Below are 16,485 nucleotides of genomic sequence, written 5' to 3' on the forward strand. Positions count from 1 at the left end.
ATAGATACAAGATTTGAAGATATTAAAAATACAAGATTAAAAGATTATCTCTCGTCCTCTTCACTATATTTTTCGAATCAATAATTCTTATATAAAGCCGTATTACACAAAAATTATTGTAAACCAAGTGATTATTTACCTAAAAAGCCCTCACTAAATTAACTTCAACCAATCATCACTTTCTATAATAAGAACATCAATGTCTTTTGTTATATCGTTTTACAATATGATTGTTAAAATGTTTTACAAGCGACCTACTCTTTTCGAATATATCTCACATATTTAGCCACATTTTAAAAGTTTGATAGAACAAGAGTTAGCTCAAGTGGTAAGAGTTCTCTCGCTCCCCAATTCTCCAAATTTTCAACCATGAAGTTGGGGAGAATATACAGAGTAATATTTAAAAAACAAAAAACAAATTATTGTTTAAAACGAACACTACTTGTCATTAAGCTTACGGTTTTTCTAACCTATGCCCACTAGGCATATGATAAGAAATCAAAAAAAGAAAGAATTAAATGCTATTTTTATGGGAAATTGCAATATCTCATCACTTTTACTTTTCTTAAGACGGGTCAAATATACCTATGTGGAATGAATAAGACAAAGCATAATGCATTGACAAAGGCAAAAAAATTGTCTTATATTATACCCATGTGAATGAACCCGCTTTAAATTTAAGGCGAAAAAACGGAATGTCGAATATGAGTACCGTCTTAAATAAAACTTGGGTTTTTCCCATTTGTGCCCCCGTGATTTTCACTTTTCCCATCTGTACCCCTTCGTATGACAACTTATTAACTGTGCCCTTAAACTTAATTAATTAGACCCATTTGCAGCTAAACTCAATTAGACCGTCTGTTTTAAACGTTAAGTGCCAAGTTGGCGTCTTACTGGGCAGTAACTTGACTTTTCTTTTTTCCCTTTTTTTTCCCCAAAAAACTTTCTCCCTATTTTTTTTTTAATCTTTCCCTCCATAACTTTCCACCATTACTTCCTCTATATAATTCATTCAACCCTCAATCTTATTTCATTATTAATCCTCCAATTTCATTATCGGTTATATGGGATTATGGAATCGATTTTTTTAAAATGAAAACAATTCGTGTAAGTCAAGAAATAAGGAACATAAATGATATTTACAAGTGTTAATTGACAAGAATAATCCAAACTATGAGCAACCTTCTTATAATAATCTCAACTTTAATTAATCCCAGAATAAATCATACTATTAACTTTATCTTCTTATAATACACTCGGTAACTTGGTACCTGTTTATCAAGTCACCCTTAATTAAGAAAAATAAATTCTAAAAACATTAAACCTATGATTGTACATTAACCTCCTCCCTTCCCCCTTTTTACTCCTTCATCACCAAGACACCAACCATCAAACACACAAGAACACCATATGTTAGCACCACGCCCTAAAAACTGCACCACTTCACCGCTCAACACCACCGAACCACCTAAGTATCACCGCCAGTACTTCGCACCATCAGCCACATCTCCGTACTCCAATCCTCACCATCACAAGCACCTCCCTTCTTCCTCTTCGCACCCTTCTCAGGTGCAACCACCAACGCCACTTCCTTCCTCCCTCCTCACGGCATCTCCGCCATACCGCCACATCCCAACAACAAAATGAACTCATCCGAGTACCTGACCCGACTAACATCTAAGTATACGTAGCGGGGTCACATAATGCGTAGATCTTTAACCAGAGGGGTAGATTGGTCATATTGCTGCTGCTTCGTTTTGACAGAATCGATTGTACTTCCATTGCTGTGGACCGCCGCATTTGAGCAGCAACTACTATTTATTATATTATATAAATTATATTTAGGATCCAATTCCGAGATCAGTTCGACAATGAAACTCTTCAAGCAATGATTTTATCTATATCCATTGTACTCGTAGTTTGACTTTTAGGAGAAATAAATTATGGATTTGAATGATGGGCTTGGTGAGCTCTAAATTTGCACTAAAAAATACAGGAAGATCAAGAAGTTGTGCAGGAGGATTGGTGATAATTTTTGTTTTTTTAGGAAAGATGGAAATAAGGTTGTTAATGGAGAATTAATTGAAAAATAGGGGTTACCTGATACTTTACCTGATATTATAGGTTAAAAATGGCCTAGGTGTAATATGAGAAGAGGAGGACATTAGTGTGGTTTATTTTGAGTTAAAGTGAAGTTCGGATTATTACTGGAAGATGGTCAATAGTTTGGATTATTCATATCAAATAACCCTATTTACAAAGTTGAAATTGAAGAATTATTGCAAAAAATACAATTACTCTTCATCAGATGACTAATTATGCTTCATCTTCAACCAAAATCCATCTACTTTTGCCTATTCCACAAGTGCACAGTATAACTTTCTTCTTCAATCTGCTTAAACTTGTCATTAATCCATTGCAAATGGAACTCATTCCCACCCAAACCCAATCCACTACATAAAACGCCGGTGAGGGTAAAATTGTAAAATTCTTTTGTCATTCTGATCCCATAGTTTCATTTAGTCTCTCAACTACCCTTGATACTAGGTAAGGACCATTATGCCCCCATTTGTTGCCATCGAAAGTTAGGACAAATTCCTCGACGAACTTGCTCAAAAGAGGGTGTTTCTTGTCCAAAATTAGCAATGCATGTTCAATCTACTCCATTTCTTTGTCTTTGGATCAGTTATTTGTGCTCCTATTGAATTCTTCAGCTTATTTAGCCAAGTCTGGGGGGATGGCATAAAAGGATTAATAATGAAATAAGATTGAGGGATGAGTAAATTATATAGAGGAAGTAATGGAGGGAAAGATTGAAAAAAAATGAGGGAAAAGTTTTGGATAGTGATAGGGCGCCACCGGGTGGTACCGAATCTCGGCGCCACCATAATTAAAGAAAAATAAAAATAAAAAATTAATATATTAGTTTTCGTTCTTGCGCCAAAATTTTAAGGGTAGATACGTAATTTTATATGTATTCATATGTATTCAATTAAAATTAATTTACCATACTAAATTTTATCAAAATTTTAACATCAAAACAATTTATTTAGCCTAATTTATACGGGTACTATATAAATTCATCGGTCATTACATTTCTTCATCGTTGTATTGTGTTCATCATCTACTTTTACATCTCCCGAAAGACGAGTCAAAGTAGAATGCACACAAGCTTGACCTTAACAAATCAATTTACATAAATCTTTGCCGGTGTGGTTCGTTGTTTATTATCTTATCAATTCCCTACCATGTAACCATGTTGCCTTCTTCACAAAACAACCGTGACTTCATCACATCACCATGGCCATGGCTAAAACCGCAATTGCCACCACCAAGGTCACCCGCACAAGAACTCTGTCTAGAAACGTGGCACTACTAAATACTCTGTCTAGAAACGTATAGCACCACCAAACTAAAGCTCTGTGTACTATCATTTCCATACTAGCTAGCAACATGCCTAGGTGTTCCTTGAACAAACGTGTGGGTTGTTTTTTTTTTTTTTTTTTTTGTTTCAACGAAGCGCGCACTTAATCGCATTACAATAGGGGGAGGGGGAAACGAACCTGAGACCTATTGTCCAGGATATCTCCGTCTTAACCACTAGACTAAGACATCTTCGGTACAAACGTGTTGGTTGTTGTAACTTCCGAATATCTCCACAAAAATGGGCAAAAAGTTAAGAAAATTCAACTGATTGGTTTTACTATTAATTATGATTAGTTATAAAAGGTTAAGTTCCTAAATTACCCTTTATTATTAATTAGTTTGAAATTTTAATTTTAGTTGAGGGAAATGAAAATAGGTATGTAACTTACGATAATATCCCGGTGGCGCCCAATTTGAGTACCACCCGGTGGCGCCATCTCATTTTCCAAAAGTTTTTGGGGAAAAAAACAAAAAATAGCCAACTCACTGCCCAGTAAGACGCCAACTTGGCACTTAACGTCTAAAACAAACGGTTTAATTGAGTTTAGCTACTGATGAGTCCAACTAATTAAGTTTAAGGGCACAGTTAATAAGTTGTCATACGAAGGAGCACAGATGGGAAAAGTGAAAACTACAGAGGTAAGCCACCCGAGGGTGACAGACTCGAAGTCTATTAAGCATGGACTCAGGCCAAGAATGCTCCACAAGATTTTGCAACCTGGGTCTCTTGGATTTTCACCCAAGTTTTAACCACTAGACTCCAACTTTGCGGGCAAAAAAAAAACCCATAAAACTATATGAACACTTTTTTCTTTTTTTAAGGTAATAAAACTAGATTGATCCAAACAATAAAAACAAAATATCACTTCCATAATTTTGTCTTTCTTATGGAATTATTGATTATTGCTGTTGATTAGTTCAAAAGGAAGGGACTGTACTCTGTAGACATCATCACTTCCGTGGAATCTTACTTTTTTGTTCGCCATTTTACCTCCAATAATTAGGTCATTCATCTTCTCTCTCCCTTCCCAACTCTTTTTCAACTTCTTTTCCATCCGTCATTTATTACTTGAATATGCATTTTCTGCCCAGAAATTTATGTAATTTTGTTTAGACATAATTTGTTTCCCTTAATATGCTTGTTAAAAAAGATTAGGAATATGGTGTTAGGGTCATAGCTATTGCAGGTGATGCAGAGGTCTATACGAAAGCGAAACTTATGTAGAGCAATGGTGATTAGCGAGTAATCAATCAGAAATTTGCTAAGTTCCTTTCGCCCTTACCCCAACCCGAATGATATCCTCCCTGACCCGAAACATTGCAAATTCAAAGTAAGTGACCCAACCCGATTGACCCAGGTCTACACAAGGGTAACAAGGGTATGGCTGCCTACACCCGATCTCAGTTAATGTATTATACAACTGGTTGTATATACAATTTATTCAATGTCGTTAAGCTTTGTTATAAAGTTGTCGAGTTTTATTAACAAAATTATCGAGCTATGGTACAAAGTTATCGAGCTTAACAGAATAATTATTACACTCAATAACTTCATAAAATAGCTTAATAACTTGTAAAATAGCTCAACAACTTTGTGTAAAAGCTCAACAACTTTGAGGCGGTTGTACAATGTTATTATACAACTGGTTGTAGGATAGTATTTGTGACCCGATCTCCCCTTGCCCCTTACCCTAGCATTGGGGTAGTAGAATTGTTTATAAGTGTTCTACTGATGGCAATTTGGTTACTCCTTGGGTGTTCTATTGTTAAAAAAAGGGACTCTAATACTTTGGAAATGGAAGTTAATTTGAATAATGTTCGTGTTGGCAACTTATATATTCTTCTTTCTTTCTTGCGGTCTTTATCAAGTTGTATACATTTCTCAAATTTCCACATAATAGTTTTTGCTTATATTTGGCAGAGGATAATCTTATTCCTACAACATTTGGATGACTGGATCTTATCACGGAAGATGTGGACGAGTTATAGCGGAAGGTTAAAGAGGAAAAGTTGAAGGAAGGACAGGGAGAAGAAATGAGAGAAGAGTGTGATCGAGAATGAAAGAGAGAAAAATATTAGAAGGATGGAAACACTATAAGAGAGAGGGTTGCTACAGCAGGTAAAGAGAGGTTGAAAATACCGGGAGATAGAAAAATATGGGAAGAGGGAGGAGGATAAACTGTGAAGCAGGAAGAGGGAAAACCAGGGAAAAGAGAGGGATGAAAATGCTGGTAAAGAGCTACGAAAGAGCTGAGCCTGAGCTGCAAGATGGCCCATTTGACAAAGAACAAGTTGTTAAACATGAAGACACTCGCTCCTGTCTAGGTAACTAACTCTCTTACGTCTTCATTACATTTACATTCTCTTTGTTAAAATCGTTACTCTGGAATATTGTGTTTGTGTTTCAGCCTCTTTTTCGTTTCTGTTAACTTATATAGAGATCAAAATTTTGCTTCAACTCATGCTTGAAGAATATTTCTCTTTATCCTTTTGTCACTTCATCTCTTTGGTTCTCTTTTGAGTCTTGACTGCTTCTTTGTGAATGTGACAACACTTTTAAGTCAAGCAATATCTGAATGCCTGTTTTAGTAGGGTTAACCAGCAAAAAAATATTAAAATTAATAATGAGAAGTTGATATTAAAACAATATTCAAGAGGAGCATCGATAAGGTTCACTCATACTGTGTCTGTTTACACTATTTAAGTGTTGGTAAGGTGCTTGGTCAGCCCTGGTTTAATCCGTTGGTAAGCCGTGTCTAGGTGTTCCCGGTAGGGTGGTCCCACTGTTCCCATTTACATAGCGTCTGCATTCATTGGTAGGTTTAAACTTAATTCATGCCAAACTGGTTAAGAAAGGCGTTCCAAGTAGGAACAAGGAGAGATATGTCAATAGTTCAAAGTCATAAAATCAATGTTCCTGTTGATTTCTCAAATTAGGATATACCCAAAGAAAACCCAACTGAAATATACAAAATAGGATCATTTGATTTCAAAACTGCATTTTCAGTAAGAACTCATGAAGAAACTAGAAGTATCGATAATTCCACAGAAACTTTACATTTACTTTCTCATACTAGTATAAAAGAATATATTCAAAAGAAATATGGATTTATTCATTTTGGCCTTGTTCAGGTTGCAGTCAAACCTTTAGTTCATAAGGGGGTTGATTGTCCTATATTCATGGCCTTAAGAGATAATAGGTTAAAGGCATACAAAGACTCTTTGCTTGCTGTTATTCAAACCAATGTCTGTAATGGACCTGTGTATTTCAAGCTTTTCCATTTTTTGTTGATTTACAAGATCCATTAATTCAGGACTCTTTAATTCTTGATATTCATATTTTGGATAATAAATTCAAAGACTTTGCAAGAAATTTTGCAATTGTTTTAAAAATTTATTTCAAACTTATGACTTCCAAAGTCAGTCCCAAGTTCATTCATGAACCTTCTTCAAAAGAAGAAACTATTTTCCTAGAAGTTCATTCAAAAGATAGCGGGACTAAGTCCTTAGTCACTACTGCCAAAAGTCTTCCCTGGAATAAGATTACCGTTCCGGAAGAACTTCAAATTCCTAAAGAACTACCTACTCCAAATATGATAAAAAAAAGATCTTGATGAGATAATTGAAGATGATAAAAGGGTTATTATGAGATTCAATTCTTTTAGAGAAGGATCGTCATTTTCTTCCCCTGGTATATCTTCCTCAAGAAATCTTCCAAGAAAATCATTTTCTCATGTAGAATCTTCAGATATTCATTATAAGATAAATTTCAAATCTCCCTTACCTGAATATGAGGCTACTTCTTCAAGTCCTCGGTCTCCTACTCCATCAGATTTTCAGTCTGTTAATACTATTACTCAGGAGTTTGAGATAAATAAAGATTTTCTTCGAAAAGATTTTGATTCTCCACAAAATAGTCAAAATAAATCTTGGTTTCTCTCTTTCAAAAACGAATTTAAAGATCAAATACGTGAATATTGGTATGCTGATATGAAGCACCATGCTATCAATATTCCTTTCTTTACATGGTTTTCTCTCTATTGTCAAAAGAGAGGTATAGAGAACCCTTATAAGTTATCTTATATTCAAGTTCAATCCAAATTATCACAAAATTGGAATATGACGGATGGTCGAACAATTACTTTGGTTCATCCTCCTCCAACATCATTCAAATTTGATGCAGGTGGAAAAGAACCGGAAGCCGCCCCTTTTAAAATAGGTCGCTGTGATAAGCCTCGAGAATCTATAATTATTGAAGATATTATAAAGGTATATCAACAAAACAATTTTACAAATCAAATTCTTCAAACCATAGCAAATCAAACAGATCATATTTCTACTAAATTAGATTATGTCAAACCAATAGAATTGACAAATTCCAATCAAAATCAAATTCCGCTTTCATTACCCAAATTTCCTAATGAAGTATCTTCACAACCACACATCAAACCTCTAGATTTTCCATACTCAATAATTCAAAAAATAGAAAGCTCTTCTAGCTCTTCAAAAGATATAAATCTTAAACAAAATTTGTCAAAAATTTCTTCAAAGATCAATGTCATTCAAAAAAACCAAATCGCTTCTGATTCAAATACCGAATCAGATGATCATATTGATCAAATTGAAAATCAATTCATAGAAAATCCTCAAATCAGCAAAATTAGAAACCCATGGAAAAATAATTCCACAAAAAATTACTATCCTCGACCAACTCCTCCTGATATCCAATACGAAGAAAGATCCAAGTTCCAAGCTCATCAATATCATCCAGATACCATTCATGAATGGAATATCGATGGTAAATCAGAATATGAAATTCTTAATACCCTTCAAGAAATGGGTATGGCTATGGCCGCTTACAAAACTCGAGAGTCAAATGAACAAGTTGTTTTTGCAAAACTTATTCCACCGGGCAACTTAAAAATTGGTGGGATAATTACTTATCTCTCCAAGATCAATTAGATATTCTAAATCATACAATTCATACTGAAGGAATTGATGGTAACTTAGTTGAAGTTACAGATTGTTGTAGCTTTCTTCTTGTTACCATAGGTATGTATTTCGTGGGAAATCCCCAAGAAGAATTATCAGCTCATAAGATCGTTTTAACCAATCTTCGATGTCCTACCCTAAGTGATTATCGTTGGTATAAAGACATGTTCTTAACATACGTGTTAAGACGACCAGATTGCAATGAGGCATTCTGGAAAGAAAAATTTATTTATGGCCTTCCGAATCTTTTTGCTCAAAGGATATTCAGAAAACTTAAAGAAGTGATTGGAACTGAGGTAGTCCCCTATAAGGCTATTACCTATGGCCAACTATTTGTCTTTGTTAAAAATGAAGGTTTTTCACTCTGCGAAGAACTCAAACTTCAATCCAAATATAACTCTGAAAGGAAACAATCCAGCAGAGAGTTGGGGTGTTTTTGTGAAGCCTTTGGCCTCGAAAAAATTCAAGCTCCTTCCTCGAAACAACGCAAATATGCTAAGAAATTCCATAAATATTCCAAAACTAAACATACTTCTTATCAAAACCCACCTTCTTATTACAAGAAACATAATAAGCACAAAAAACAAAAAGCTTCTACATCTCAAAACCTACGAAAATTATCTGCTACAAATGTGGTAAACCAGGTCATAAAGCAAATCGATTTTTCATTAAGAAGAAGATAAATGAATTATTTAATGATAATTCAGCGCTTTGTTCAGAACTATCAAAGCTTCGTCTTCGGTCTTCCTCATCTTCTTCTGATGTGGAAGAGGACATCATGGAAATTCAAATTCAAAATTCTTCTAATTCTGAGTCCTATGGTTCAGCATCTTCTTCACCTATTCAAATCATTAATGTCATCACAGAAGAATAAAGAGTTTCTTTTTTATATCATTGACAAAGTTGATAATCCTGAAGTGAAAAAAGAGGCATTAATTCGTCTAAAATCTTTAGTCATCAAGGATAAAGATATGTCCACTTCTATTCCTACTACTGAACCATTTAGTATTTCCAAACTTTTCAACAAATATCCCGAAGCTTCGGTCAGAAGTAAAGCTTCATTAGACTTAACAGCTTCGCCTGTTAAGATAATGCAGCAAGAAATTAATTCCTTAAAGGTCCAAGTTAATGAAATTAAAAAATATTTGGAAAATCTTGAAATCAGAGATCATGATATCCAATCAAGATTAACTGCTCTAGAAGCACTAAAAGATGTTTCAAAGGGAAAATCTTCAGTTAATTCTCTTGAGTTATCTTTATCAGAAACACTTCAAGAAAGTCCTATTAAGATTACATCATTAGAACCTAATGAGAGTTTTATCAAAGCTATAGATAGAATCAATTTTCAAAAATGGTATTATGTTGTCACTTTCAAAGTTAAAGATTTTACAATAAATCTTATAGCACTCAAAGATAGTGGTGCTGATCAAAACTGTGTTAATGATGGAATAATACCACCCAAATACTATGGGAAAACCAACATCAAGCTCTATGGAGCTAATGGTAGTCCATTAAATATCAAACATAAAATTTCAAAAGCTAAAATCCTAAATGAAGATTACTGTTTTAAAAACTCCTTTACTGTTGTTAGAAACATCCAAGAAGATATCATTTTAGGAACTCCGTTCTTAACTCAAATCTATCATTTTCATGTAGATGATAAGGGCCTTCATACGAATATTATGGGTAAAACCCTATCTTTCAAATGTTTATCTCCTATAACTCAGAAGGACATAACTCTTCTACAATCATCCACTATCTATCAAAATATCGATTCTATTCATCAAAAAAGAAAATTAATTATGAATCTTAAAGAAGAAATTTCTTATGCCTAGATTGAAGAAAAACTTCAATCTCCAGCCATTCAAAAATAGATCTCAGATCTAGAAGATCTTTTTAAGAATAAGGTTTGTGCTGCGCTTTCTGGGAAAGAAAGAAACACGTTGTTACCTTATCTTATATTAAAGAATTTTCTCAAAAATTTATTCCTACAAAAGCTCGCCCTATTCAAATGAATTCCGAACTCCTAGAAGTCTGTAAAAGGGAAATTCAAACTCTTCTAGACAAAAAACTCATTAGACCCTCCAAATCTCCTTGGATCTGTGCAACATTTTATGTCATGAATACTGCTGAAAGGGAACGAGGAGTACCTCATTTGGTCATTAATTATAAACCTTTAAATAAGGTTCTTCAATGGATTAGGTACCCAATACCTAATAAGAGTGATCTTCTCAAACGTCTTTAGGATGCAAAAGTATTTTCAAAATTCGACATAAAGTCAGGTTTCTGGCAAATACAAATTGCAGAACAAGACAGACATAAAATAACATTTGCTTTACCATTTGGTCATTACGAATGGAATGTAATGCCCTTTGGACTTAAAAATGCTCCTTCAGAATTTCAACATATTATGAATGATAATCTGAACCCTTATTCAACATTTTCAATAGTTTTTATTGATGACATTTTAATTTTTTCTCAAAGCATAAAACAACATTTCAAACATCTTCAAACATTTCTCTATATTACTGAGAAAAATGGGCTAGTTGTCTCTACCCAAAAATGAAACTTTTCCAAAGCAAAATACGATTTTTGGGTCATGACATTCATAAAGGCACAGTAAAACCTATAGCAAGAGCAATAGAATTTGCTGACAGATTTCCAGATATTCTCGAAGAAAAAACCCAACTTCAAAGATTTTTAGGATGTCTTAATTATGTGTCAGATTTCTTTCCTAATTTAAGACAAAGCTGTATACCCTTATTTCAAAGACTAAAAAAGAACCCTCCTGCATGGCCTGAGTCTCATACGAGTATAGTTAAGTATCTCAAAGAAAAAGTTAAGTCTTTACCATGTCTTGTCATACTACACCCTGATGCATTCATGATAGTCGAGACCGATGCTTCTGACATTGGTTTTGGAGGCATTCTAAAACAAAACCTACGTAACAAAGAAAGTCTTGTTAGATTTCATTCAGGTGTCTGGACAGGACCACAAAAGAATTATTCAACTATTAAAAAAGAAATTTTATCAATCGTTTTATGTATTTCAAAATTTCAAGATGATCTTTACAACAAAAAATTCCTTTTAAAAATTGATTGCAAATCTACAAAAGAAGTTTTAGAAAAGGATGTTCAAAATATTGTTTCAAAACAAATTTTCGCAAGATGGCAGGCTATACTGTCAGTTTTTAATTTTGACATTGAATATATCAAGGGAGATCAAAACTCTCTTCCAGATTTTCGGACTAGAGAATTTTTACACGGGAAAAATGTCAAACTCAAACAAGAACAAGGGAAAGATTCAAAAGGGAGGATATCAATCCTCAGATGATTATGAGATGGATATTTAGATATCTAAACCATCTACTTCAAATATTCAAACCACTTAAATTAAAACTTCAAACCAATTCATCCCACTAACATCAAACTTTCCTGCTTTACCCTACTCTCAAGTAGTCCAAAATCAAAAAAAATTAACCAAAGCTCAAAAACAACAAGAAGAAGCAAAAAATAATTTTCCGCCTACTTCTGGATATTTCATTAAACAAGCAGTAGAACCCGTCTGCCTTACCAAATTCAAACATACCCCATCTGTTACAGAAATCAGGAAAAACAACTACAAAACCTTTCCTCAAAACTTTCATTGGTTTACTGATAATACAAATAAAATCCAACGATTTTACGAATTCATACTAGTAGATTCTGGCTATGCAGATATCAAACACGAGATGTCAGAATCCAGTAATAACATTTTATACTCAAAACTGGTTTTCAATAAAGTCATTTCTTCTGATGACTAGATTGAACCTCATGTCGAAAAAGAGTTTTCAAAAAGATTTATTCCTCCAACATATTCATATACCGACTATAAATTAGCATGGTCAAGAGCACTCCTTTTCAAAGACTTTGACCATTCCTGGTTTATCACATTCAACAAAACCTGTCCAAAGAATTTTCCTATTTGGTTTTACAACTGGTAGACTTAGGAGATGCTAGGATACCTTAGAGAAGTGCACGTTTCTAGGGTAGTCGGGCCTCTACCTTAGGATTCCGACCTCCGAGACCGAAAGGGAGGGGGGGTTGGGAGAACTAGTGTACTAATGCGAACCCGAGAGGGGGGTATTAGACGAATTAGAGCCATCTCCTCCTTACATATCACTCCAATAACTAGCTAAGGGAATCATGATGATGAATTATGAATTGTTGGTGAAAATCAGGTCCTAGGCTTTTAATTCCTTGAATTACATCACTTTCATTTTCTTGCTTTATTTCCATAATTAGTTCAATTGCATTTTAGTTTATTTAGTTTAGTTGAGTAGCAAAATTTCCATCTCAATTATTGTCGACTTAGCTAAATACAAGATTTAAAACTATTAATATTCTCCTATGCTCCTTGTGGATTCGACCCTCAACTAGTACAACGAACTCGTTCACTTGCGAGGTTTAAATTTGATAACCATCAAGTTTTTGGCGCCGTTGCCGGGGAGCAAAGGCTAGATATTAATCGTTTTATTCTAGTTTAGACTAGGTCTTTCTTTATTACTAATCCCTTTCTTGAGTAGTGGAAGGTGTTTTAGAAGAACCGGGTAATCTTGAGTTCTTTGAGAATCCATTTGGAATTCCCGAAGAAGCAACAATGGCCGCGGTTCCTATGAGAGACAAGTTGGCTCCAAAGAAGGTGGTGAACCCTAGTATTGTCATGCCACCTATACAAGCAAATAATTTCGATGTGAATGCTACTTTATTGCAACTAGTCCAAGGAAACCAATTCGGAGGGGGAGCTACCGAAAACCCCAATGAACACCTTAATGAATTCTTGGATAGTTGTGACATGTTTAAAGCAAATAGAGTGTCGGAGGATGCAATCCGCCTTAGGCTCTTTCCTTATTCCTTGAGGGGGAGTGCTAAGGAATGGTTGAAGAGTTGTGAGCCTGATTCTCTTAGGACTTAGGATGATGTCTTCAAGGCCTTCTTGAACAAGTACTTCCCACCACAAAGGACCGCAAGAATCAAGAGTGGACTCCAAGGCTTCACCAAACATGATGATGAGACCCTTTACGAGGCATGGGAAAGGTATAAGGGACTCCAAAGGTTGTGTCCTCACCACGGGATCGGAGATGATGAGTTGATCAACAACTTTTATGAGGGGTTGAGCAATGAAATGAAAATGAACCTAGATTCCGGCTCGGGAAAGGAGGCATTAGACAAAATTGATCACAAGACGGCTAATGAGCTTATAGAAGAGATGACATCCCGTACTTTTCATTGGAATAATGACCGCTACAAGAGGAAAGGGAAGTCCAATGTGGAATCAACAAACAATGTGGAAGCTAAGGGATTGATAGAGGAACTCAAGCAACAAATTGCTTTGTTGAACTCTAGTAACATCTCAAGAAACTCTTCATCAAATTGGTCTCAAGTGTATTGTTGTTAGATTTGTGGAAATTAAGGGCATCCACCAAATGAATGTCCTTTGATGATGGGAGAGGCAAATTGTATGGAGCAAGTGAATGGAGTGTGGGAATCAATTCCGGCTAGACAAGCATTCAACAACAATCAATACCATCCCGGAATGAGAGTCCACCCAAATTTTTCCCATGGCTCACAAAATGTCCAAAACCCCACTTTCCAACCAAAATCACAATTTACACCAAATTTTCAAGCCCAAAAGCAAAATCCCACCTTTCAACCAAGACCACCATTTCAACCACTTAATCAACCAACCAACCCACCATTTCAACAAAATTCCCAACCATTTCAACAAAATTCTCAACCCTTTCCACAATCCACCCAATCCAAATCAAACATGGAGCTCATGATGGAGCAATTGATGAATTCTCAAAACCAACTCGTCAACACTCAAACCCAATTCATCACTCATTCCAATCAAAAACAAGAGGAGACAACATCCTCTATCAACCAACTAAGAACCCAAATGCAAGCCTCCCAAAGAATGACGGATAACTAAATCTCTCAATTGGCCTCTCAAATTAGTCAATTGCAAGCATCAAATGGAAAGTTTCCGGGTAAAACCGAGGAGAACCCAAAGACCATTAATGCTATACATTTGAGGAGTGGTAGGAAGTTGGAAGACCGGGTGTTCGTAAAAAGGAAAAAGAGTCGCAAACCGGAATATGTGGTTGAAACACCAAAAGTGGTTGAAGATGATCTTGTAGAGGTTGTTGTGGAGACTCCCATGGTAGTTGATGAACCTACCAAGATTGTTGAAGAACCCAAGCAACAAGTCGTGAGAACATATGTGCCACCAATCCCTTTTCCCCAAAGGTTGGCAAGAGCAAAGCTTGAGCAAAAGTATGGAAAATTCATGCACATGATGAAAGGTGTGAACATCACCATGCCTTTTATTGATGCCACCAAGGAGATACCCGCATTTGGAAAATTCTTGAAGGAGTTGATTTCCAACAAAAATTCCTTGAGTCCAACAACAACGGTGAATTTGTCTAAGGAATATAGTGCAATCTTAATGAATGAGTTGCCCCAAAAGCTTGAAGATCCGGGTAGTTTTTCTATCTCATGCACAATTGGCTCCATTCAAATAGAGAGGGCCCTATGTGATTTGGGAGCTAGCATTAGCCTAATGCCTCTCAAGATTTTCAAGAAGTTGAAGGGATTTGAGCTCTCACCTACAAGAGTATCTTTGCAGCTTGCGGATAGATCGTTGAGGTATCCAATTGGCCTAGTGGAAGATGTACCACTCAAAGTGGGAAAACTTGTGATACCTTGCGACTTCTATGTGATGGATATTCCCGAGGATTCCAAAATTCCAATCATCCTAGGGCGCCCATGCCTTGCTACCGGGGGTGCAATTATTGATGTTAAGAATGGGAAGCTTTCCCTTCAAGTTGGTGATGACAAGATGTAATTCTCGTCGAAAAATCCATGAAATCTCCTTTTATAAGTGACTCTTGTTGTAGAGTGGATGTGTTGGAGGATTGCTTGAATGAGCATAATCTTGAGCCTTATATTTGGACCCATTGGAAGTTTGTCAAACCAAGGAGGGGGATGGAGTTGATGGTGTGTTGAGAGTTGATGTAAAGGAAGACTTGGGTAAAGATGACTCAAAAGAAGATGAATTTGAAGACCAAATTAATGATGAGATTGAATAATTCTTGAACTCCCCGGATTCATATAATCCAAGCCTTTTAGAAGATGCACCTTGGTTGGATAACTCTTCAAGTGATTGGGAAGCTCAAATTGATGTCTTGGAGGCGGCCCTCAATGGAAATAGTTCTGTTCAAAAGGAGAGTCAAGAAAATGGGGATAAAAATGACAACATCATAAACCTCAATGTTGAGAAGTTGACTCCTCCACCTACTATTTCCAACCAATCTCCTTACTTTGGTGACCAAGAAGAGAGTCTTCAAACAAGTGAAACTTATGAGATTCCGATCCTCCTACCACCTAACTACCATTCCAAATTTAAGGGGTCTAACTATCAAAGGGACCCAAGAAAAGGAGTCAAGGAGGGTAAAAGGAACTATGAAAAGAAGTGTTGGAAAAGAAGTTGGTTGTGGTATGCTATAGCTTGGTGCTACTTGTGCTTGTTTGAGGCTTTTGCTAAGGCCTTTGACCGGTTACTACGAGCTTTGTGTGACATGGAACACATCACCAAGGGATTCAAACAACAAAATTTTGGATGAGAGGTTTGGTGGAGTCCCTTAAGAACCACCATATTGTTAGTATTCTCTTCCCTTGCTTTATTTATGTTTTGCTTGCATTTGTATTTAGTTTACTTAATCGAATAAGAGTTAATCTAAATTAGCTCTCTTTGCATTCATGTAGTGTAGTTTGCACTGTCCGTTAAATTTAGCATATAGAATAATTCATGCATTACATTCATTAACCAAAAATCACTAAAAATTTGAAAAATTAAAAAATTCTTACAAAACATGTATTTTATTTCGAAATTTCCTCCACACATTTATTTCCATTTGAAATATGTAAATAAATAAGTGTGGGGAGGAAATTCCATCATTTAAAAATACCAAAAACATGTTATTTATTTTCAAATATTCAAAAAATCCAAAAACATGTTCTTACATTT

The 16,485-nt window shown here is 35.4% G+C and overlaps 1 protein-coding gene across 7 annotated transcripts in view; it reads left to right on the forward strand.

Annotated features, from left to right (window-relative positions):
* Window positions 1-4,274: 4,274 nt before the first annotated feature.
* The window catches only part of LOC141643517 (uncharacterized), a 62,392-nt gene continuing 50,181 nt past the window's right edge, over window positions 4,275-16,485 (forward strand). The window contains exons 1-2 of one of the 7 annotated variants that reach the window (XM_074452706.1): window positions 4,275-4,430; window positions 5,348-10,270. In XM_074452706.1, coding sequence (XP_074308807.1) covers window positions 9,102-10,253 — 1,152 coding nt within the window. In that variant the 5' untranslated portion in view covers window positions 4,275-4,430; window positions 5,348-9,101 and the 3' untranslated portion in view covers window positions 10,254-10,270. The other 6 variants (XM_074452703.1, XM_074452705.1, XM_074452702.1 and 3 more) reach the window with 6 other exon arrangements.

This window comes from Silene latifolia, chromosome 2 (genome assembly GCF_048544455.1).
Source record: "Silene latifolia isolate original U9 population chromosome 2, ASM4854445v1, whole genome shotgun sequence".
NCBI classification, from domain to species: Eukaryota; Viridiplantae; Streptophyta; class Magnoliopsida; order Caryophyllales; family Caryophyllaceae; genus Silene; species Silene latifolia.